Consider the following 26542-nt stretch of genomic DNA (forward strand, 5'->3'; position numbering starts at 1 on the left):
ATTATTCACTCTTTCTCTCTGTTGCCATTCCCCAGACTTGGCCTATCTGTGGTGACAGCACTAAAACAACCTGACCTTTCAGCCTAACACAGATGTGGAAAAAATGATGGGCAACATTTTTAAATAGTGTTGAGGCCAAAACGGTTTACCTACTTTGTCTTTGCGCAGCAGATATATATCTGATGTTTAATTGAGCATAGGTCACTTGACAAATCCGTGTCAACAGGTGGAGAAATGTCAACAATAACATACACTTTCTTACTTCCTTATAAGAAGTACAGATCAAATAAAGGAATTCCCAGTAGAAAGCACGTCTGTCATATGTTAGCTGTGTGATATCGGGTTTGGATAACACGTCTCTGTTAAATATTCTCTGTTGCAACAGAACTGGCTAGACAACAAAGTGCCAACACACTGTCCCATCCTCCTCCACCAAACTGTAAATGAGCAGACAAGATTTGCACATCTTTAATCCGGCTCACACACATCGCTCACATGTGCCCTCGCTGAGTCTGCTTGTGTGGGGAGCCATGCCAGTTTCCCTAGGCGGCGAATGATCTTTCCTTCATCCTCTGCTAACCCCAGAGGGCTCTCTCCACAATGGGAAATGAACTATCCACGCTTATTATTTCTCTTCTCCCCTCTGGTGGGCCCCATATGATTCATACCTGTCAATGGTGTCTCACACACGGGGGCGTCCATGTTTGTTTGGATCGATCATGTGGCATATGCCACGCAGCTGTCGGCACGGCGGACCCGTGTCGGTGGAGTGTGCTCACGCTTTCCCTTGGCAACTTTACAGCTGGCAGGAAAGAATGGTGAATGATAAATACACACACATATACACACACGCACACACGCGCACACACGCGCACACATACTTCTGATCAACAGAGACAATAAGGCAGCATATGAAACTGATGGAGCTGGTTGCTCCATGATAAGGATCAGGGGCTAAAAGAGTGTTCACCTGACAAATATTCCAACTGAATTTGGGGTTTACTTGCTGCCCTCACTGCTGTCCTGTGTGTGCGTGTGTGTGTGTGCGTGTGTGTGTGTGCTAAGTGTTTGGTTCTGATGGTGCAGGAGGTAAAAAGCTCATAGTTTATGAATTTAAAGAGCAGCTGGCAATGGTTAGTGTGCATTAATTGGTGTTAAATGGTGCTCGCACTGTTTTGAAAGTTGAAGGACTATTAGCAGGAGGTCAACCCAGAGCTTAAATTAACATGTCACTGGCGTGCTATATCCCTTGATAATTCTGCTAAGATTACAGTAGAATGTATCAAACTTGTGTGGCTGCACTATTGAATTACAGTGAGTTTGCATGTTTGGTCATCTATGCCTGCAATGAGGAACTATAACAATGTATTTTTGTGTCTGTGGGTAAATTTGTGTTTCATTCAGCATGTGTCAGTGTGTGGTCATGCTGAAAAAGTCCAAGTCTCACAAGCGAAAGTAATTTTCCAAAGTGCCCCTCAGTTACGTGCTGAACTTGCCAGCATAAACATTGTAAATGATACTGGCCTGCTAAGGTCTTGCCTGTCTATCAGGACAGCCAGCTGTAGAAAATGTGTCAACAGGGATCCCAGGGCAGCTTGGGGGTATGCAGACTGGGGTGAGATTGCCCCCAGGCCCTGCTCTCTGGCAGGAAGATGATCCCAGATCAGGAAGTATACTGTAAATAGTACAAGCTAACTTCATAATAGTGTATGATGAATGACAGTAGATATATAATTACTAAGACTGTAATTGTGATTTTGTTATTATTCAATATTGGTTATTAATTAATAAAAAGACACAACAGTTGCTCTACAATACAATTCTGTACTATACTACATGATACATACTTTACTCTATGGAACTTTTCTCTACCCTGGTTTTTCGACTCTACATGACTTGACTGGACTGGTACTTCTCAACACTTTACTCAACAGTACACTATTCATCTTTCCATTTGCCCTCAGTGTTGTAAATCCATTACTGTTCAATTCTTTGAGACAACAAAAGCACATACAGTGTCAATGCTTAAAACAGACCGTGACAAGTATATCACTAGTCTCATTATTGTACATTGTCTCACAAATCCGTCAATACAAAAGTAGTTCCATCTCTGTCGGTTTCATCCTTAACCTCAGCTACAATTTGGTTCCAACTCTCAGCACCTGTCACAAGGCTCCTTATACACCATGGCCTTAGATGTCACAATGAGGTCAGTGATCCGTTCAGTTCGCCCTTTTCCAGAAGAGAACTCCAGACGACGCCTCAGTCCCAGCACACCGCTTCAGTATAATGACTGGAGGGAAACAGACAAATTCTATTGTGAGATAACCACTTATCTCTGGGCAGAGGGGGTTTATTTATACGTTTTTATGAACCGCTGCGTTTCATAAACCCAAAATTCAATTTCGCCCCCACTATCAGCGCCGATACAGTTGTCGTCAATGAGGGAACTGTGGAGTAGAGTGATAGCGAGGAGAGAATGTACTAGTGTAGGCAATGCCGTGCCAGATAAGAATATTAAACAGTTGAATATGTTGGTGTATAGTATATCAGTCCCTTCGTCCAATAACTATGAGAATTGAAAGAAATGGTGCACTAAACTTATGTCTGCTGGTTTGTATGTTTGTGTCTGTATGTATGTCTGTATGTATGGATGCCTGTCTCATTTTTTAAATATTACATGGGCTGGAAACTCCAACATTAAATGAGTTTATAAAGCTGAAGGAAGGCAATGGCTTGGCAACTAGGGCGGTCACCAGGGGAGACTGTCTTATACACTATAGACACAGTACGTTTGGACAGACAGTCTTCTCAGTACGCGCCTCTAATTAGTGGAATACCCTCCCTACTGATGTAAGAGAGTGCCCCAGTATTTCAGTGTTCAAAAACAGACTTGCGAAATGGATCAAAAATAACCCAACCTGCGACCATAATTAGGCCGCTGCATTACTCACACCGTGACTTCTTTTTATGTCTAACACCTTGTATGTGTATCTGTCTGGTTTTTACAATAAGTTATCTTACTGTAACTGCACTGTTTTGTCACACTGTTGTTTATCTTATATGTCTGTCTAGTTTGTACAAATTGTTATCTTAACTGCACTGTTTTGTCAAACTGCTCTCTAGCTAACCTAGCTAATTCCGGTGCATTTACATTTTTACATGTTTATCAATGTACACTGTCCATTTTCAAATAAACGCATAATAAATAATAGTATGTATGTATGTATGTATGTATGTATGTATGTATGTATGTATGTATGTATGTATGTATGTATGTATGTATGTATGCATGTATGCATGTATGCATGTATGTATGTATGTATGTATGTATGTATGTATGTATGTATGTATGTATGTATGTATGTATGTATGTATGTATGTATGTATGTATATGTGTATGTGTGTGTGTGTGTGTGTGTGTGTGTTTGTGCGTCTGAAGTAGGCATGGATTTCTGAACTCAACAAAAAATATGGAAGTGAATCTATGCCACATGTACTGTGTCCTGTAATGGTCCAGTCATTTACTGTAACCACAGGTGTCCTGTGGTTACCTGCTTGTATAACTTTGACCTTTCTACTCATCAAATGTGTCATAAACAAATCATTTAGCATATAGCAAGCATACTTTCTATCACCGCCTGTTTATCAAGACACTGTAATTCCCCTGGACAGAACATATACGTGCTGTCTTGCCTACTAAAGACCCTCAGTTACTTTCTGGTCGCTAAATGAATTAGTCCCACGCGATGCCTCCAAATTGCCAGAGATTATGTTGACACGTCTTCATTGCTGAATCTAGCAGTGAGTCGACAGGGACATTTAGCCAGTGAATACCCGAGGGGATTTTTTCCACTTATTGCCTCCTTTTTAATGTCACAATTAAGGGCCACCAAACTGCCTGAGAGAAAAAGGGAGATTTAAAGAAGGGAAGAGAGAGGGAGAGAGAGAAATAGAGGGGTGGGTGAAATAGGAAAGAGTAGAATAGAGATGGATGTGGGAAAGGAAGACAGCACATGAGAATGAATGGGAGACAGTGAATGTTTGTGTTTGTGATTACAGTGGAAAGGACAGAGAACAAGTGGGAGTGACAAAGACAAAAGATTGAAGAAGGAGCAGTGGGGTACTGATGAGTTTCAAACTGAGATGTGTTTATTTATTTATTTTTTGTGAAAATGCAATTAATTCACATGAGGAAATAACATCATTTGTGAAATGTATATGCTCAGGCATCAACATTAGTGTTTTGTATAGCATTTTTCTTGCAAAACCAGGTGGACACTACTCCTTAATTAAAAACACCTTTACACCATACAAACAAACACATATAGTGGCTACAGATCTGTAAAAAATATGTGCTTGACAGTGCAACTGTATTTACATCTGTAACAAACATTTCTTTGCTGTAAATAGGCTTTTTATTGTGATTACGCCTGTCCTAAATGGGAGTTTACTGTCACAGGGAAGTCCTTCATAGGTGTCGTTCTTCATAGTCCAACTACAGGTCCTCTGGGAAGTAAATAAAGCTACTTGAGAAATGGTATAGTATATATGTGTCAGTTGTGGTGCTACAGAATGGTCTACGATAAGAAACCCTCATTAGACTGATGCATTTTACCCACTCTCATCCCTATTAGTATTCAATGGCAACACCAGAGAGATCTATCAGCCTGACAGCCTGCCACGTTTATTTGTTTCATTTCTTCATTATGAATTAATCACGCACATTAAACGACTAGAATGAATTCTGGTTCTGCATCAAGAGTCACATTGGCACACCAGTTTGACATATACAGTACTGTAGGCTTAGATAGACATATTTACATCAGACACACTGTAGATACTAAGGATAAATACAACGATCAAGTCAGCTCACATGAAGAAAAACATCTGTTTATCAAAATATACATTTTGGTATTACATGGAATGCCTCATATAAACTATTGACACAGGTACTAGCAGATGAAACACCTTTTGTACATTGACACAGGTACTAGCAGATGAAACACTTTCTGTACATTGACACAGGTACTATCAGATGAAACACTTTCTGTACATTGACACAGGTACTATCAGATGAAACACTTTCTGTACATTGACGTTGACTTTCTGTGGTTGCGTTGTTAAAGTGCTCACTATCGATGTCAGCCCCATAGTAAGTAATGCATTACGCGGACCCATTATAAGCAGATTACATCTATTAGTTACTGCTGTGTGCCACATGCAAATGGCTGCCCATGGGAGAGCAGAAAATCATTTTAAACTTCAATAAGTTACAAGCGGTGGCAAGCCACTCCATAATCTGCACCAAAACCCCAAGGGCTGTAATAAGGCAAGATGCAATTAGAGGGGAAATAGAATTCAACATAGTAAACAAAGGAAATGTAAATTACTGTTAAACTTTGAAACAAAGAAAGATGCATGCAATCAGAGGAAAGTTTGTCTGATGTCTGTCTGTTTTCAGATGTATTTGTTTATATAGCACATTTCATACAAGAATTGTAGCTCAAGGTGCTTTACATAAAATCAATAAAAACAATAATACTAGTGATAAAAGTAATAATTAAAATAGCAAATTATAAAAACAATAATATAACTAATAAAAGTAGTAAAACCCTTCTGAGATAAAAATTACTTAAATGCTTTGGTAAAAAGGTAGGTTTTAAGCATTTATAAAACAGCATTTCGTTTGATGTTGATCATTTCCATGCCTAAGTACATGTTCTGTCAATGAGAAACCTACCTGTAATATTCTGCAAGTGCATAACTAGCATATAACAAACCGCATAAATTAAATAGACTGAGTAGGCTATACTAAGTACTGTTTTCTCTTCACACACATATAGGCTGTACTAATGATCAGACAGTAAAAAAGTGAATATTATGGATGTTTTTAGTTGATCCCGCCTTTCAGTATACTATTGGCCAATAAAAAAAACTTGTTTCTGAATGGACAATCGACTGTCAATCCAAATCAGTGACGTAGAAACCAGGAAATGAAAATAATGGACGTGATGTGTTGGCGTTCTGAAAGAAAGAGGTGCAAAGTGCAATAAAAACCTCACATTAATTCGTGTACAAACGGCAGTCGGGCGACTGGAAAATGCAAAACAACAACGAATAAGCAACCAAATAACAAAACATCAGTAAGTGCGCTATTTAGAAAATTAAACTAATCTCCGGACAACGCAATTTTAGGATAATTGAATTGCTATTGTAACAGTTGAATTGTTTTCAAAATAGTGTAGGCTAGATGTTTGCTACGATTGCATTGCATTTAAACTGTAATAGATTTAGGCAAGGATGCACAACAATCTGCACGATACTTTTTTTTACTGAGCTCAATATTATTGGCTGACATCATAACCCACTCTTAAAGCATTTTTCACTTTCAGACTCTTACTGTCTTCTTCTAATGCAGAATGTAAGAATGTAAGATATTTATCAAGCTCCCATAGTATTGCTTAAGATCCATATTTAGTCTTCTGTGTTCCAGTATGTCTCACTCTGCAGTGATGTCCCACCTCGTGCTCCAAATCACTGTTTCCACGCAACCAGTAATTGAATTCCACCACAGTATTACATGTTCATCGATAAATGTAACATTTTGACCAAGTGCAAAATGTTTTCCTGAAGAAAAACTGTAGGGCCTACCTAAAACTTGTTTTCAGTGTATACAGAAAAGGTTATGCTTCATGACACTAAAGTCACAGACTGGATAGGAAGAGAGTTAGCTAGTGTCCCTATCCATGTCCTCACAGAGTTCCCTATGTTCTCTGTTCTCAGCAGAAAAATCCCAATCCCAACCGTGCCTCCACCCTAAGGGCTTGTCAACAGCTTGGTCCTGTTGTGTAAACATTAGCCCATCCGCATAATATTCTCATCTCCCCCCCTCCACCCCCCAACCCTGTTTCCCCTTTTCCCTATTCTTGTTTCGACATGCTGACTCTTAATTTTCACCCCCGAGAACAATGGTGTACTACTTCAGCAATTGAGTTTGGGCTGTAATTCTGTTTGAAGTTGAGCTGAAAATAGTGTTTTAGAGGAGGTAGATTGAGGCTCTAGAGGCGCCTCTCTGGGGAAAGGAATCAGCAGGGCGCTGCCACGCTCCTTGAACATGCTAATTTGGAAGCCTCTCCTATTCCCTACCGACATCTACTGTAGCTTCCAAAGCTCCTCATTGGATGCACACGTCTTTTCTCTTTGCTCTTGTGTCTCTGACTGGAACCCCCCCCCCCCCCCCCACACACACACACACACACACACACACACACATGTTCACGCACACACAATCTTTCTGGGCCTCCCTTTTTCCTTCTTTCTTTTCTTATTCATTTCTCTTATTCTTTTATGATAATCAATTGCTTCGCCCTGAGGATCTGGCACTGACTGCAGCAGAATGCTGAGGGTTATTTGTCAAAGCGGTCGAGGGCCAGGGTTGGACGGCTGAATTCTCTGAGAGAGAATAGGTCAGAGGGGTTTAAATATCATCCGAAACACAGACCTGCCCTTTGCCTCACAATCGCTTTTTCCACTATTTTAAACAAAGGAATGGTATTGATTGATACAGAGTTGGGGACTGAGAGGAAGGCCGCTTGAATTTAGATCAGAGCCCTCTTCACAGGAGAGAAAAATGCATGGAAACACACAAACACACTGTGGTCATCATACGCATGCAGTGCACGCACACACACAAACACAGACAGACAGATAGACACATGTACACTCGCACACACACACACTCATGCACACACTACTGTTTTAGTTTTCTATCAGTATTTTTTTCTAATGAACTATTTCCTCCCATCTGTGTTGCTATGGTAATCGAGGCAGAGATCTCCATCTCTGTGACAGAGCTAGAAGGTAAACGAGTTGGATGGGAAGCTCACCTCTACTATCTCATACGCTTAACATGATGCCCATACAGAGTAAGGAGACATGAGACAGGATTAGGCTAAATTGTGACATAATACACAGGATAACCCATCCTTCAAATTGATACTGACTGCTTCGTATGAGATTATAAATGGATTTCAATCATAAATATGAATTTGGCTCTCGTTTAAGGATCCTACCCAAACACACACAGCACCAACGTCATTATCGGCTGTCCACTCTGAGTTACAGTTTCTGTTGTGCTTACTCTTCTCATAGGAAGCAGGGAAGGAAGGAAACGAGGAAGGAAACGAGGCAGGAAGGATGGGTAAGAAAGACGCCTCCCTGGCCCGGGCCCCCGTCGATCAGTACCGCAAACAGATCGGTGAGTTTCTCCTCCGGGCCTTGCTTGTGCTCCATGAAGAGGCTTGGAGGAGCAGTATACCGGCATTACATCTGCTGTTGCCGAAAGTTACTGGCTCTGCCTAATGCTCGGCTCTCCAGCCTCCCAGGTAACAATAACAAAAGCACTCGGAATGCAGGCCGATCGCTAGAGCAGCAGGGGCGTCCCTCATGCAGAGCCTCGTAGCCAGTAGAGGGTTTGTAGACCGTGTCTTTGACACGGGTGTCGAGACGTCCTTAACTTTGGGCCATAGCGTCCTGACGTTGTCCCACGTTGTGTTCTCTTGTTGTCGACTGCCTTTGTATACAGATTGAAGTCAAATGCGATGGATGGTAGAGAAAATGGATGGTCCACACAGTAGTTGAATGGCAGTGCATAGAGAGTGAGAGAAAGAGAGGGAGCAGAAAGAGGAGAGGATGCCTGCAGTCAAACGCATGCACACCCACAGACGCACCCGCACGCACATGCACACACGCATACACACACATGCCCACACAAACACGACACAAACGAATGGCAGTGAAACACACAAAGTCATAGATGCAGAATGAATGTGCACACAAACACAGACCCTAATCATAAACACATACACACTGCATACATTGTATGCATTGAAAACAGACACTTTCTGTGGTTGAAACCAACCTTGGATCACACATCTCCTTCAGCCAGCCCCCCCCCCCCCCCCCCCCCACACACACACACACACACATATATCTGCTACATATAATCATGTAGCAATGTTTGTACGTCATCTTAGAGAAACGTCGTTTTGCAATCATGAGTCACAACCCAAGACAAGAACATCACAGAAGGAAACAAGACGGGAGCTTTTTCCCCAGCGTCTTGTCTAGGACTGATTAGACACTAAGGAGGGTATTTTCTCGTAAGGCTTTGAGGTCGCGTTACCGACGGGCACCAAATCCCCCCCCCCCCCCCCAAAAAAAAAAACAACAACTCTGATATCTTGTCAGAAGTCGTTTAGTCAAACTTTAATACGGCACGTTATTTCATTTAGTTTTCCCCCGACCTTACCACGCCACTAACTAAGACAATATGTTGCGTATCAATCATGGGACCAGGCCCTTAAGCATGCCAGATGTAATGGATGGAAGAAAGAGCAGTGAGTGGTTCTTCTGTTGTTTTTCCTCATGTGGCTACAAAACAAAGCGGTCGCCATTGGCGGCGCTGGAAAAATGGCTCTATAAACACAACCCAACAAACCCATTGTTGTTTTGTGTTTGTTGTTTTTTGTTGTAAAAAAAAAAAAAAGATTAAAAAACACTTAGATGCCTCATGTAACATTTGTCTGTAGAGAGAGCTTGTGAAGTAAAGCCCAAATGGATTCCATTAGTGGCGTTACTTGGATACAACGGTACAGTTCTCTACTCTACAACCATAACATGTTTGTCATAGCTGGATGTTGGTCAATTTACTCTTTGGTGGTTGTTATTGCGGATGGTAGCATTGTCATCCTGACATTGATAAGGCATGTTGTTGCGTCATGATATAATATTGGGGGCCGCCCTGGTGGCTCAGCGGTTAAGTCCTTAGCATGGGTCCAGCCCAGGGCCTTACCTCCATGTCATCCCCTCATTCTCTCCCTGTCTCTTTCCTGTTGAGAGTCATTATCTCGCACCAAAACGAAATACTGGGTGAATTCCTGGATGAAATTTACATTGACAAACTACAAGGACTCTGGTCTGTAAAAAAAAAAGAGAAGAAAACATTTTTTTTTTACCGTTATTTTATTGTAGCAGCTCTTGGAGAATAGGACAATTTTGCCTGTCGACACCTTAAGTGGCTCTCTATTGTGTAAGTCTGGCGTCTCCTTCCAAACACACTCGCGCACACACATCGAGACAACATAACAAGCTAATCTCCCACTGCTACACCTTGCAGTGTCTCTATTAACGCGCACGCTCTACATCTCACCAATTCAAATATGGAACACGAGGGTCAAAGACACTGAAAGCCCCTCCCTGCATGTCCCCCTCCCCCTTTTTACAGTCTGAAAGGTAGCGTTATCAGCCAATTTGATCAGAACCGCTGTTTAACAGAAACGCATACACAAACACGCATAAGCGAATTAGTCTTCAAAAAATTGCCTGAGCAACAATGCGTCGCTTTATAGACGAGAGAAAACATGGCCCCGTGTGGTTCCTTCCTCAGAATGGACTGTGGAGGGCCCCATGCTGTCAGGGGCGGGCGCGGCGACGATCTACTTCAGAACGGAGGCTTTGCCACAGATGGATAGCGACGTTGCTGACGCTCATTCAGCGTCCTTCTTTGTTGCTGATATCCGATTGACACTCTAAAGTCCACGGTCAGAACACCTGAAGAGAGACACAGAGACACATGGAACAGGTGAAAACATTTGTTTTTAGTGGCTTACAATCAGAGAAACTAAGAATCTTACTCTTGCATAAACTATTAATTCTCCTACCTGGGATATTTATTTGTACATGTATTTTCTGGAGGGCATTTTCTGCTTTATTTTGGACAGTGACTGTTTGAGACAGGAAAGGCAGGGCAGAGAGAGAGAGGATGACATGGAGCATATGGCCCGGGCTGGAATCGAACCCAGGCCGCTGCGGGAAGGCCTTAGCTCATGTGGTACGCTCTGTACCCCGATGAGCCATCAGGGCGCCCCGTTAGTAATTATTTTGATTTGGTTACGATTAACTATTTATTCTGAACAGATGGTCTGGTGTGCTGTGTTGGTTTTCTTTACGCTACTGTAGCACTTTATGACAGGATGTTTTGAGTGCAAAGTAAGACGCAGCAAGCTGATCTAATCTCTCCCTGTCTACTTGCTGCAAGATTGTTCATGGTCTCTATGTGGCACAACAGGTGCACTCCATAAAGAGTTATCTGGGAAATGTCGGAAGCTAATGGAATTTGTCAGAAGCTACCTAGTTGCAGAGAACGCAAAGATTAGGCCTGTGTCAACAATTCTGAAGGCAAGTTCTCATTGTTGTCATTGACGGTAATAGTGTTCTGTTGAGTGAGTGAGTGACGAGAGTTTTTTTGATCGATGTGGTCTAAAGATCTATAATGAACAAGGATACATTTTATTAAAAAATTGGTGTGTGGTTGAATGACCACTTCTCCTGAACATCCTGAAGAGAACTCTTCGCACTCGCTGCCCTCGCAAATGATTCCTTACCAGTTTTGTCTGCAACAGAATGCTCCGCTTACCATATTGCGTAGTGTGTCGCACGAGCGTGTGCGCGAGGGACAGAGCGAGAGCAGAGAGAGAGAGAGAGACAGAGAGAGAGCAAAGCAGTCAAAGACACGGCAAAAGGAACAGCTTCAGCCCCTCGAGGACCCGCCCCTTCCTCCTCCCGCTCCCTCACCTCTTCCTCTCCTCCTTCCCGTTTCACCCACCCCTCTCCGCCTCAGCCCATCCCCACCAGACGGGGCGCCGTATGGTGGAGGTAAACCTGCAGCTCCCGGGGTGACGGGGGGATGGGTCACTGTCTCGAAGCCCTGTCTGGGGAAGTCATCCTCCCTCTCCTGCCTCCTTCTGTGTCCCCCCCCCCCCCCCCTCCCTTCCATCACAGACGGATAAGGACGCTCATTCCCAGGTCTGTTCCTCCTGCTCTCCTCCATGTTAATGAGGCTTAATTGGCTGGGAGTTGCACTTCAAGTGGCCCCACTGTGTGTGTGAGAGGGAGAGGACCTTGAGGCTGACCCTGTGCTGGGTGATGCCACCAAGGAGACACACTCACAAGAAGACGCATGCACACACACATCCACCGACACCCCCTCGTGCTGTTAGCAGCCAAGCTGTCCTTTCTCTTTTTTACGCTTCTTTTTTTGGGGGGGAGGGGTGTTTGTTTATAATTAGGGAGGGAGACTGCCAGCTCTGTTGCGCACACACATGCTTACACAGGCACACGCACACACTCGCTCACAAATACAGACTCCCACATGCTGCACCAGGTGGCCAGTTTGCCCGCTAGGTTCACCCTGGAGAGACAAACTCATGAGAAGCCAAGCTCAGGTGAACCACACACAGCAAGACATAACTACAGTACAGCTGTGTGTGTGTGTGTGTGTGTGTGTGTGTTTAGTTCCATTGAGCTGTCACTTTCACCTGTGAATTGTTTATTGATAAAACTCAATTCAAGTTTACTATATATTTATTATTTTCCATTAATTTCCATACTCTATTTTGCCGAAATAAATACTTTGATGTGTCATGGTTATTAAGTTGTTGTTGTGTGTGGAAATTCCGGAACATTATCACCTTTACATTCGCCATTCAACACATTTTATTCAATATTCATTTGAAATGTTACGTTTGCAGCTTTGTTGTGTTCCAAAGTGCTGTGGGCACTTGTGTGAGTTGTCTCCTCTGATGGAAGATTTCCTTTTCAGGTCAACAGGACTATAAGAAGAGCAAATCAGCCCTGAAGGCCACCAGACTGCAGGCTGAAGCCAAGAAGAATGCTCCTGGTATAAAGGTGAGCCTCCTAACTTTTATATAGGTGTGTGTGTGTGTGTGTGTGAGAGAGAGAGAGAGAGACAGACAGACAGAGAGTCTGTCAGTCAGTCTCTTTCCGCCCGCCTCTGAGTCTCCTCTTTTCCATCCGGCCGTGTCTCTCATATTTCACAACCCCAGAGTCACTCAAACCCCCCCCCCCCCCCCCCCCCCCCCCCCCCCCCCCAGAGTGCACATCATCGACACGCTGCGGACGCTCTTCCAAAGCCAAGCCGAGTGTTTGACTCGTGGCCTAGGTAGAGAGGCAGGGTTCTGGGTCTGTGGTGCAGCTAGACCCACCTCTCCCACCCCGGGAAATATGGAGGAGGGGGACATTATTCACAGTGCACCCCCTGGAGGACTTCACACGGCTCTCGATATTCATGAGAAGAAGAGGAGAGAGGAGGAATACAGTAGAGGTAGACTAGGGGCTAGAGGGAGAGAGAGAATGGTGATGAGAGAGGGGTTCAAGGATGAGAAAGGGGGAAGCGAGAGATGCAGTTGACAGAAGAAAAGGAATTCAAAGGTAGAGAGGGTTAAGGTAGACACAGAGATAGAGAATGAATGTGTCTGGCTGATGACCATCTGTTTATTTGGGAGGAAAGTCCAATCATTCATGATAGATTGTCCCACCTGTGTGTGTGTGTGCATGTGTTTTGAACCTCCAACCTCCTTTACTCTTTTGAGTTTGAAACCTGGGAAAAGTTTTTCAATGTTCTGGATAACAAAGACAGGCTCATCACTGCACCAAAGCAAGCAATGGACTTCATGTTCTATTTAATATATGTTCAGTAGAAATATATTCACTAGGTATAGTATTTATCTTTTTCCCCTCAAATCTCATGGTTCCATTTCTGCATGTCAAAAGCCTGGAGCTGTGCACAATATTATTATCCTGCAGACTATTTATATATTCAAATTAACCCGAAACCAATAAAAGGTATAATACGGTGTGTTTACACATGAGTATTATACACGTTTTTATTGGTATGGCATGATGTGTTTAAGGATGGGGCTTCACTTTAGAGAAGGGTTCAACGAGCAAAACCTCACGGTCCAAAATAATACATGCTGATTTTCCACCAACCAAGCCTCATTAAGGGAGTCTTTAATCCAATTAGATTAGTTCATATCTTGAAATATTTATATTCCTTATGAATAATGCATATTTTCACACTGAATTGCGATGGTTTTCAAAGGTTGGATCAGATATACCTTTGGGACATGGATATTAAGCCACTCAAACCTTCCATCCCTATATTTGGCTTTCACGGATACTTCAATTGGATTTTCCGTAAAAAAATAAGACTCATAGTGAAAGGGAAGGACAGTTGATGATGGATTTTGAAGTGAAATGGGCTTGATTGGAGAGCTTGGACAGATGGTCTGGTCTGCACAAGCTCTGTTTTCCTCCGTGGTGTTCTTCTTCTGTATGTGGGACAGGTACGTGTCCTCCTCTCCCTTCTCCTGTGTGTGTGGGGACAGGGCTGGTCTCAGCTGCAGCTGGTGTCTCAGAGGTGGCCAAACAGACAGGCTGGCACCGAATCTGGCAGGCAGGCAGGCCGGCTGTCCCCGGGCCAGTGTGGTTGCAGGGCAGGCCCGGGCAAGCTGGTGAAGCTGGAAGAGCGGAGAGAGAGCGAGCGAGGGAGAGAAAGAAAGAAAGGGGGCACTGCTGCTCACAGAGCAGTGACCAGTTGGTGTATCGGGATGTTGGCAGAGGAAGTGGGAACTCGGCCACCTGCTGAGTGTGTGTGTGTGTGTGTGTGTGGATGGGTGTACGTACGCATGGGCATGCCTTAGTACAAGTTTGGGGTTATATCTGTCTGGTCCCTTGTGCCATCCACTACCCAACAGCGGATGGCACTGGCTGGCAGAGCAGCGGGTATCTGGCTGAGGTTACCGTTCGCCCTACTAGCTTGCCCAGAAAACCAGTTCTATCAAATGATTTCAGAACTGCAGCTCTGGAAACAAGCACTGCTTGTTGTAATTGTCAGGGTAGCCATATGTTATTTTTCTTCTACTCTTTCCGGCCTAAACATGGGGAGTTATCAGAACTTACTGCTTTGGCACATTAAATTAGAGACGCTGGAATGATGCGTGTTCTGTTCCTGCATACATGCAGCTACAACATTTGGAATAAAACACTGAAATACTGGGTTTTAACAGGGGACTTCTGCTGGTGCGTCATTTATCAGGTTGTAACAATACCATAACTCACAAAACACAAGGATTTTTTATTAATTGTTTTACATAAACTGTATTTCAATGACGAGCCAAAAGAAACATGAAAATAGAAGAGAGATTAGAATAGAGAATTGTGCATCCACAAAGTAGTCAAATATCCACACAATTCCTGTGAAATCACAATTGCAAATTCATACCTCCTAAAGCAATTGGTGTCTTTTGGTGTTACACTAAACCTATTTCTCAGTTTAACAAAAACATTTCTCGAACTAATTCAGGCCCAGTGTGCATGGAGGAACTGTGAGCCTATTGCAATGTGCCGTTGTCTGTGAGGACTTAGCTGGGAGCAACAGGACTTGTTCACACCTCGATCATTTCTGAGTGTTGACAGTTAGTGATCTTTCTACTGGTGTCACCGAGAGATTCACTTAGCCTACTGTATGTGAACGTTTTGGGTTGGTGTGTGACAAGCTGTCTGACCAACACACTTCACCTCCACACATCAATGGAAAACTGGAAAAAGAAAAATGTGTTTGAGAGTAGGCAAAGTACTTGGTGAATGTCCCTGCCGTACAGCCACACTTCATCTACCAGTCCCTTTGTGTAGACTGTCCTTGTGACTAAAGTATTTGGTGTAAACTGAAATACAAAATTGTATGACATGACTCGAACAATACAATAAACTATTGCATTGTAGGAAGAAAGTGAATGAGCGAGAATGTGGGTAGTGTTGTGAAAAGGAGTTTGACAGAAGGAAGCAAAAGGCGGGACAGATGAGGCGAGAAGTCTGCCAAGCGATGGCCTGTCGCCAGGCGACAGGGTCCACACTCCCAGCATGCCGCAGCTGCTGCCGCCGCCGGGAAGCCGCATGATGGTGCGCTTGGGTTCCGTCCAGAGTCCTCCATCAGAATGTTTGTGGGGAAAAACGGGGAGGGATGTACATGTGTCTTAGCTCAAGAAAAGGAAGGGACTCTGTTTAAAGATGGATGAAGTCAAAATCTTAGTCAGGTTTACCTTTCTGCCACCGTCTTTTCACCAAAGCCAATTTATTGCTCAGTTAAGGGTTGAAAAGTAACTTTGATCAGCGATGTGTTTTTCTTTTTTGCTGCTCCTGTCTCAACAATGATATAGCAGGACATGTTGACTCATGTTGGTATTGCCAATTAAACAACTCACAGCCTCACTTGTCAATTGAGCTAATGAGAAATATTTCATTTTGTCAACCGAACGACAGACACTTCTTTGTTGTTTTCACACGTAGGCGGGAAACAAGTTGCTTGAATGCAGAAATCAATCGCCCTTGTGTTTTGATAACAATTACATTTTTCTATTCCTCCTCAGAGGCCAGGCTAAATAGAAAAGAGAATCAACTCTGTTCAGACGGTGGCCTGCGGTAATGTACAAAACTAAAGTGCGTGAAATTTAAAAGTTTTCCAATTAAGCAGGGACTTAAGCTGTTTTGGAGTCTGCCGGGAAGGAGATAAATGCTACAGCTAATGCTAGCACACTAATGAGGATGGGACGCGCCTAAGACTGCCTTGTACACAGATAGTACAGGACTTTGTGACAGCTTTAAATAGTCCCCTTACTCCTCCTCCTTCCAATTATTCTGACAGAATTATTATTACACTCCCCCCTTGTTGTGTTGTGCGCCTTATCTCTCTTTCTCTCTCTCTTATTTTTCTCTCATTGCGCTTTGGGCGGAATTTGTTCTGCCACTTGTAATGGGGTCGATTTCAATTGCTGTGAGTTCTGACTTACATTTTGTTTTTTTCGTCAATTTTTTTTCCTGTTCCTTGTCACCTATATCCATTCTTGCGTTATATGAAGACACAGTGTAATGTGCTGAGGTTGCTTCTGCAGACTCCTAAAGGGACAACTCCTGGAAGGATGACAAGAACGAGAGCTGGATGACTCAGACTCCAGCATGCGAAAGAATCCGCATACCTGTTTGTGAGACCGTTAAACTTAAAAAGTTATGGCCTAAAATGATATTCTGAGGGCGACAGACAATAAACAAATGCATTTAAATATGCATCACTCGTACTCGAGTTAATTTTGCTACTCAAATCAAACAATGAAAACAGGCTCATTAGAATACCCAGCATACTGCATTGAACATTTGTGCTCTCTTAAACCACTTCAAGCTCTCCAGTTTTGATTAGAAAGTTTGCTAATGAGTTCTTAACACTGAGAACAAGTGAGCATTGTTAACTAGGAGAATGGAGACTAATGGAGTTGAAGATGACTAGCATTGCAGTCTGGTGTAGAATGGTAATGAACGAATCCTTAAAATCTCATTTAAAGTTGAACATCACTCCGATGGAAATGGTCCAATTATCTGCAAACTAAAGCTGGAATCCATTTAGTTGATAAAATGTGCCACAAAGTTTCACTTTGATAGTTTAATTTTGGAAGAGACAGTATTGCACATTGTTCTTGATAGTGGACATCACTCACATCTCAAAAACCTCACCTTGTACAGCCATAGGATAACATTTGACCCCATCTGAATGTGAATGACTAACATGACAATACCTGTAAAAACATTGTAGTTACATAGGTAAGTTGCTCTGCATATATAATGGCATTACAGTTTAGCGACTTGGGTTATTACTTGTTTTTGGGGCCATCTCGTTGTTTATGATCATTGACCTATGCACATTTTGCTATTTCTTGTAAGTCGCTTTGGATAAAAGCGTCTGCTAAATGTAATGTAAATGTCTCACTCAAGTGTAACAAGACAGATGGGAGGAGACATCTCCAGTAGGCAAAATGGCAAATGTTGTAATACTAAAATGACAACCCCCCAAAAAAAAACGATTTACCCCTTGGTAGTTCCACCTCCTCCATACCTCGAGCTAACCTAATCACCTTGAAAGTGTGATTATTATAATCCGTGGCAAATAAATTTCTACAAGGTTGTTAAAACAGGCACTGCTATGCTACGTTATGGAGCTGAGGTAATGCCTTTAACGTCTTAATATGGGTACTGTTAGCTAGCATGCCACAGTTATTGATATTGTTGTAAAACCCAATGCTGTTTTTCCCCTCTCTCGGTCCTCACAGGACATCCTTCTGGTCATCGTGGCCATCCTGTTCTTCCTGCTCTGCGTGTACGCCTTCTTCTACCTTAACCTGAGCACTGAGCTGGACCTGGACGTAGACGTGGACTGAAGCAGGGTGGGTGGACGGGGTTGCCATGGAGGCAGAGGGAGCCGACGAGAAACACGGCCAGGGGGTCGTGACATTCCTTTGACTGTTATGCCTTGTTACTGGGTTGACCCCTGTGAACACATTTCCAAGCTAACACTTCCAACACACACTACGTGGTACACGGTTGCACCCTCACAGATTTACACACACACACACACACAGACAGACATTCATATCCACACTTGACCTCGTCGGAATGGCCATCTGTGATGTCCCAAGTCATTAAGGAAACTAGTCAGGCTCAAGTTTGGAGCGTGACTGAAGTATGGGCAGACAAATGTCCTCCTCCAGGACATGACTCTCTGTCTAATTGACACGACACCAATGATCCGTTGCCTATGTGGGAGATTCTCAAAATGCGTTATCAACTTCACTCTTCAAAAAAAAAAAAAAACTGTTTGTGCTACACTGATTTTGTCTAAAGAGGAGATGGACATATTTGTGCTCTCATTGTTAGTCTTACAATTCCCAGAGGGTCCTCTAGCTCTTCAGCCTGTACGTTACTGGATGGTAAGGAGTCTGCAAGTCATTGTCTACTGACTCACGTCCCTTTGTTTTTCCCGGACGAATAGACAATGTTAATCTTAGATTCATCCTGGAAACAAAGACAATCACTCATCTCGTACTGCCGAGCACAATCCTCCACTTTCAGATCTAGCGATGAACAAAGTGTGAGATTAGAGTGACAAAGATTGTTTCTGATTGAACGTGTGTTCGGAATACCGACCAACACATCTTGCTGTAGCAAGCTTCGACTGCAGCACTGATAAGCATTCGAAAATAGGACCATATATTGTTTTAACTATGATTCTTCCAAAAGGTAAAAAAGGTGGAATGGGGAAGCTCTCCACACATCTAAGACCTCAAAGCTCTCTCTCCTACTCCATAGTTGCCCGCAAGGCATGTTGTACATTATTGAACACAAAGGATGATCAAAATATTTGCCTTCGAAGCCTTGTTGCCTTGCCTCGTGCAATGTATGCTCATTGTTTTAAGATAAAAAAACATGACCTTCCATTATCAGCCTTCGCTCTGTAAGGGCCAAGGCTGAGTTGTGTCTTATTGCCTGTTCTTTTGAGTGTGTGTGTGTGTGTGTGTGTTGGGGGTAGGGCGTTACTGGTTTGTACAATCAATAACAGTGTCGATATATATGTATGATTGTTTGATTTTCCCATTGCAAACAAAAGAGATACTGTGTAACGCCTTTTTTTCTTGGTAAATTCACACATGAAGAGTGCAAAGCGGTGAAAATGAAGACTTTGTGCTCGATTTTTGGGGTATGTTGATAGGATTTTCCCAACAGACCTTCAACATAATTATGCTGCAATAAAATCACCTTTGTCTCTCTTACTGTGCGTCATTCCTGTTGAGATTTTAGTTACTTTGCCAAGAGGACATGACAAATGATTTGAAATAAAAGCCATTTCTTAGGTGCAAAGTATCTGCTGTGTTTGTATAACTGACATTTGATTTTTTGAAAAAAGGTCAAGGTGATTTAAAATGTCTTCATTTATATACTTTTTCTCCCATGACCTATGACCCCATGTAAAAGGAATTTGCATGAATGAAGCCTTTTGTTTGACAGCCATTCCCTCTATCATGCTCCTCATATTTTAGACTGACCTTGCCACCTACATCCCCCGCTTCTCCACAGTGAATGGCTCCTCGAACAATGAAGACCCTGGCTTGATGGACCCTATACATGACACCTGTTGTCAACAGGGTCACTTTACCTTCAGTCCAAGACAGCTCAACATCGTCAGGGGTAAAGTTCACAGATGTGCCAGTTCAAATGTCAGGACACCTCTATATGATGACATACATTTTGAAATACACTTAAATCTTAATGTTGCACTTCTGAAATGGTGACCAGTGCAAGAAGCCCTCAATTCTTCACTGGGTTGTGTCATGTTGAGACCAGGTGATGTACTTACCTGCTTTGAAATGTATACATCTTTGACTGTGCCCAAAAGTAAACACAGTTGCTCCAGTCTGACTAAGTTCAGGTCAATAAAGTAGTTTAAACAAGGGCAATGCAGGACTAATGTCACACCTCGCTACACCCATAAGAAACAAAAGGTTGTCAATGGTCTGCAAATTGTTGGTGAACCCTAAAAGTTAACTTTTTTATATCCCTATAACAGTCTCCAGTCTAAATATGATAAGGCCTAGCAAAAGAATAGACATTGAACAGGCCAATAAATGCATTTCAGTTCCACAAAAATGTATGACATGGCTAATTTCAGGGTCTTTCAGAGAAGAAGAACATTGTCTGTTTAACTAGACAAACTGTTAACCAGTCACAGTCTGCAATGTATCGTTTTTAATTAAGCTGACGATTAACTGATAATTGGTTGACAGATGGAGCCATGGATCACTCAAACTGGCGCTGCACATGTATTGAAACTCTTATTCTCTGTAGGCCTTGCTTGTTTTTACAGTCCATTAAATGAGGATTGAGTTGTGTATATTCTTGGGTTCAAGCAGTGTAGGTCGTTCCAGGCGATCAAGCATCCAAGCCTTCAGACTATTTTGGATCCTGCTCTGTTAAGAAATACTGATAAGTGGTCAGTGTTAACACCACTGGACTAGCAGTGAGAGGGTTTCAGGTTCAAATCCAGCGCCATGGAACAGAGAGACAAAAGGCTACGGATATGTACAGATACCTTGACCTTAAATGCTTTGATTAGTGTATTTGTTGCCCTTGGCCCATGACTCAACACTGCTTGCAGCTTTAATATTGAATGTAGCTGTAGCTGTCTTAACTGGAACAATGATTTGTAACGGTACTTTTTGTCTTCTGCTGCCATTGATTTCAGCCAACCTTGGTTGTTGTAAAAAGCAACATTCATAGGCATGCTCAACCCTAAAGTCACGAAACAATTAACGGCACAGACAAAGGTTCAGGCGACCTCGGGAGTGCTCTGCAGTTCCTGGAGATCTCCTCTAATTGGAGATGATCTATCGAATCGTATTTCTCCACATCTACATGGAAATTAATCACTCGCTGGCGTTAAATGCGACCTCACTGCCGTTGCGAAGCTGAACTCACCACAGCCCATACCTATTCTACCCTGCGTGACAAATGAACTGGACGCGGACCAGTGAAATTGTCTCATTACTCATGTGAAGTATGTCACCAAAGACTAATTACGCCAACGAGAGACCGCCCTAGCCAGTTTCCCACACTGCTACCCAGTTACACGGCCACAGAAACATTCGCATAAATTGCCATTTGTTTGTCTACCCATGAATCATAATTATAACTTAACTATGTTCCAGTACATGAATATGATGCTGGGACAGTATACCAGGGCACGCCTGTGTTTAGTCCACTGTCCAGGGCACTGGTCGTTTGACTAAAACTAACGTGCTCTGTTTCAAGTTTTCCTTCCGTTTGGTCATATAAAAGAAGGAATTGTAGACTAAATTATGGTTTAATGCATGAGATGAGTCACCCCAGTCTCTGATAATGTGTGTGTGTTCAGTATTCAGGACTGTGCCATGGTGGCTATGCTCCAGTGAAGCGTTTTGTCTCTCTGACAGGAAAGAGGGACGTGAAGAAGGTCAGTCCCATGAGGGGGGCCTATTTCTGTCTCTCTCTCTTTCTATCTCTCCATCCCTTCCTCCCTCCCTGCTCTCTCTCTCTCTCTGTAAACCATATTGACCTGTAAGCCTGGTGTGTGCCTCTATCCCCATGTACCTTATTCCAAACACAGCGGTCTGCCCAGGAGGGAGATACAGGGTGGGGGACGGTGTCATTGTTGTTGACCTTGTGACAAACACAGGTGCTTGTTCGGCACATTCCCTCCGCCACCTCTTCCTGTTTTCCGCGTTCTCCTGCTCCCTTTAGAACTCCTACATCTGTCCCCTCAATATACCTAGCATCATTAAAACAGCACTGTGCCATTAGGCAAGTCCACGCGAGGTAAAGAAGAAGTATAATACTCAAGTCAAATGAAAGGAGAAGAAGAAACCTGTGAAGAATCTCACAATCGTGGTACACACACACACACACACACACATGCATCCCAGAGCATCCGCCGCAGATATTTGCCCTTTTCTCATCTCGGTGTCGCTCCTCCTAGGAGCAGTGGGCAGCTCCATCGGTGGCACCTAGGGGCCGAGTCCAAGTGCTCACCCATGTCCAGGCCGGGGGGCATGGACGGGAGAGCCATCTGCTCTGCATGTGTGTTGGGGTTCTTGTTCTTGTATTGGGGAATCCCATGTGAGCAGGGGGACAACATGCAAACTCCACCCAGGAAGACCCAGGAGACAGCACACCTGAGCTCTGAACAGTAACCCATGCGGGAAGTGAGGCGGTAGTAGCAATACAGTAAAACTGGAATTGAATGCTATATTTAACAGCATTGATGTTGCACTAAAAGTTTATTTATAACAAACGATTTGTTGTAGGCCACATTGTACGGATTATATTGTACGGATTATAAAGACCACGTGAATCTGTCTTAAATAAACCCCACACTTTGTGTTCAAACCATGCAACATATCAGATAGAACCAATATTGGATATGCACTCGATTCCGTGTTCATCTTTCCCCCTGTACAAGTGGGAGGTGACTGGAGACGTATTTTCTTGTTTAATTCCGAACCCGACCCAGTTGTTGCCTATGAGAAAGATATGAATGCATTAGTGGGATTGCAAGCCGTGCAGATAAGCACTCATCCGCGCTTTGTGTGGTAATTCCAGACTTAAAGGATTCGCGGGGAATCACGTTTTCTGATTGGCTTCTTAATCCAAGATACGCCTTTTAATGACCCAGGGCGAGACTGGCGATGGAACGTAATGTCATGAAACAGAACTGGTTGTTCGAGGGGAAGGAGGAAGGTTTGGTAGGAGGTTTTATGGAAGTCTTCCAGACATTCCGCATCTGTCCTTTTATGATTTATGATTCTGATTAAGGTGGTTTTGGAGATTGAATTCACTGTAGTTGCTTATCTCAGAATTGGCCTATTTTTGTGTGTGTTCATATGGACACACACAAAAATAGGTACAAAAAATACATACAAGTGCCTGATTGTATATATGTTTGTTGTGTATGTGTGTGTATGTTACCTGAGGGTAGCAGGTGCTCCACAGGTGCACAGACACCAAGCCCTATCCATTTGCCTACCGATCCCTCTGTTTGCACATGCTCATTGTGTTAATAATAAAGGAACACCTGGACTCAATGCACCTGGGCTGACTGCCCAGTTGTCACACACACACAAAAACAGGAACACAGCCAGTTCCTGTTCCTGCTTAGACCAGGAAGTAAGAGATCCACCTGTCACCTTATCCTGCTCACAGAAAGAATGTCAACACACAAGTGAACCTACCATCTGTGACTTATCGCTACAACCTAGCTTCCTGGGGACCTGAGGACCTGCTATGCTAATGGATGTTAACTCAGAGTTCTGAAGAAAGTGTTTCCCCTCCTGTGTGAATCAAGATTGTTAGCTTGCTGCGCTAGGTTGCTTACCTACAACAATATTTTCGACCGTGCATGACTAAGACAAGGTCATTCATCACTTCACGTAGCTCACAAAGCACCCCTCAATACAAAACCTTCTCCAGAACCCCGAGGGGAGATGAGACACGCTGAGGAATGTGTCGTCGATTCGCTGACTGGATTTCCCACGATGCAGTGCTCAGCCATGCGCTGGCGAGCGTGGGATTACCTGGGGGAATATCGTCAGGTAGTGGTTGCCAAGGTTAACAAAGAGGCTCACTGAAACCCAGTGTTCCAGTGGTTTGGCACCAATGGGTGTGGAGTTGGGGGTTCCAATCTTGTAGCAAAGCGGATGTTTTGAAACTGTTGCCGTACACAAAGGCAAGGTTGTACAAATACAACCATTTGGAACAATAAAAGAACCATCTGAATTTAGGTTTCGTATCGAGGATTGGAGGAATCATGCGGGAATCTTCTCAGTAACATTGTCGTGAAAAATACATGCTGTACATACAGGACAAGAGTCATAGACCTAATGTTTTCCTGTTCATTGACCCATATGATTACCCGACCCAGTCGAGCATGCTGGATTCATGTACAGTAAGAATGTATTTGTGGGCTGTTATCCACTTAAGTGGGCAATGAAACTGAAAGTGTAACTTTTTCCTTGGGATATTGTGTTTGACCCCTAGATTCTCTGTTGAGCAGAATATTGTGACGTTAGCCAGTTGAGGTCAGGTGACCAGTGAAGCCCTCAGAACACATCAGGGCGTGAATGATTAGCATTGGTTTACAAGATTGTAGCGTTGTATTTTTGCAACAGAGGCGACGAAGGTCAATGCATGGACTAAAGAGAAAGGTCAAATATTTGTATAACATCTCTCACCCTTTTTTTCTGTCTCTATGTGTTTGTAACATTCCCAACAATTGTAGACAGTTGGGTGGTGGGGGAGAGATGGTTGATAAGTGATCCGGTGTCTATGTGTCTTTGACTGGCAACTCTTAAGAGAGAATTGACATGGCCTGGGGCCTGAACACGAGCTACTGGAGGAAAGGCAGGGCAGGAATGGAAGCTAGGTATCAAGTGTGCCATTAATGACGTCCAGGGGGGCACTGGTCTTAACCCCTTGTTTAGATTTTTTTTGGTGGGGGGGGGGGGGGGGGGGGAGGGGCGGGGGTGGAAGGAAAGAGAGAGTGACCCCGCTCGACACAGATCTCTGTTTTCACAAAATCCTGTCATCCACGCCCATCTCTCTCTTTTTCTCACAGTATTTATTTCTGTTCTCTCTCTCTCTCTCCCCCCTTTAGCCAGGGGTCAACAAAGGTCTCAGAGGATATCATTGTGTCATACGCATATTAGAGAAAGAAAGAGCTCATTTATCGCTCTCTTTATCTCTTTGTAAGTGATTGGATTTAAAGGGGATGAATGGGAGAAGTCATTAAATTACTCAGGGTTCCCATTGAAGTAGAGTGCAGTGTACCGACATGATATTTTGTGCTGTATTTGTGGTACAGCTTTTAATTCAAATATCATGTAATTCAAATATCATGTAAAAAATACCACAGCCCTCTGATACCCAGGGAAGAAACAGTAGAAGAGGAGGAAAATCGAGGAAAAGACAGAGGCAATGTGATGAGTGAATAGTTTATCTATTGCATAGTAGTAGTGTTGGAGCAGAGTTGGAGAAAGTCACATGCGGCACTGCACTGCACTTGGGTCCTTAGCAATACACCTGCTAACTTGCAACTCCATGCAATGCTCGGTTCTCGAGATGATTGAGACACACAGACAGACATAGAGAGATTCTTGAAATTATAGTTATATATCTAGAGTTAATGTCAGTTATTCCCCCCTTTAATGCATTAGGGACAATTGGAAATAATATTCAGGTGTTTGGGGAATAATCTAAGTGTGCTGAACAAACCATCCAATGTCTGCCTCAAGAAATCCGGCATACATTTAATTAACATCTTAGTCTAGTCAGCCAACATTGTCCCTGCTTGTAATTTCTTTGTTTCAAATTTCTAAACTATATATTTTGTAAACCCTTCCTTTGTCTAAGGATACAAACAGTTTCTACAAATACAAACCCCGCCCCACTCACCTGACGAGTTGTCAGCTGCTCACAGTCTGGTCCAAGTCAACATTCAATGAAACACACACACACACACATACACACACTCGGGAGAAGTGACATGGCAGTTTGCACAGGTGTCTGATCCCTGCATGAAAAAAAAGCCTCCTCTTATATTTGCATTTGACTTCTAACTGCCCTCCCACAAAGCACAGACAGACACACACACACACACACGGTAGCTTCATGCTCTCTGCGGGGCCTGAGGGCTATATTGCCTTTGTTGAGTCTTTTTACACACCGGGCCCTTTGCATCCTTTTTGAAGGTCAGGACTTAGATCACACCAGCGCGCTTCTGGGCTCAAATAAATGAGTGCATGTAAATGCTCTGCATTCATTATGCTGATTGGTCCAGCACTGCATTCACCGTGGTCTGTGTGCGCGCGTGTTCTCCAACAGCGTCTGATTCATTGTCTGTCGTCCCTAATCACAGTGTGTTTTATGAAACCATGAGGTGTGTGTGCGTGCCAGAGTGCAAGTGCGTGCGCGTGAGAGAGAACTAATGTGTTGTGACAACTGTGCAGTCCATTGTGTGTATGTGTGTGTGTGTGTGTGTGTGTGTGTGTGTGTGTGTGTGTGTGTGTGTAAGTGGGGTTTCACTCTGTGCCAGGCTCCTGGTTAATGATGAAAGTGGGGGAACACACACCTGTGGCCCTTTCTCATCCCACCCAAGCGACAGGCGCACGACCACAAGCTGATGCCAAACTGTCTGTCATCACCAGGGCACTGGGCCCGCCTCCAAATAAGATCAGCGTTGGGCTTTCCTAGTCACACTGAGAAACAAGAG

General features: G+C 43.4%; 1 protein-coding gene across 1 annotated transcript; it reads left to right on the forward strand.

Moving 5' to 3' along the window:
- The first annotated feature begins 6006 nt into the window (after positions 1-6006).
- triqk (triple QxxK/R motif containing) lies at positions 6007-19672 on the forward strand. The gene is made up of 4 exons (XM_067255992.1): positions 6007-6146; positions 8155-8260; positions 12665-12750; positions 18021-19672. The coding sequence occupies exons 2-4, from the start codon at positions 8200-8202 to the stop codon at positions 18126-18128; spliced, it is 255 nt and encodes an 84-aa protein (XP_067112093.1). The 5' UTR covers positions 6007-6146; positions 8155-8199; the 3' UTR covers positions 18129-19672.
- The last annotated feature ends 6870 nt before the right edge of the window (positions 19673-26542 follow it).

The sequence above is a fragment of the Osmerus mordax genome, chromosome 18 (assembly GCF_038355195.1).
Source record: "Osmerus mordax isolate fOsmMor3 chromosome 18, fOsmMor3.pri, whole genome shotgun sequence".
Taxonomy (NCBI): domain Eukaryota; kingdom Metazoa; phylum Chordata; class Actinopteri; order Osmeriformes; family Osmeridae; genus Osmerus; species Osmerus mordax.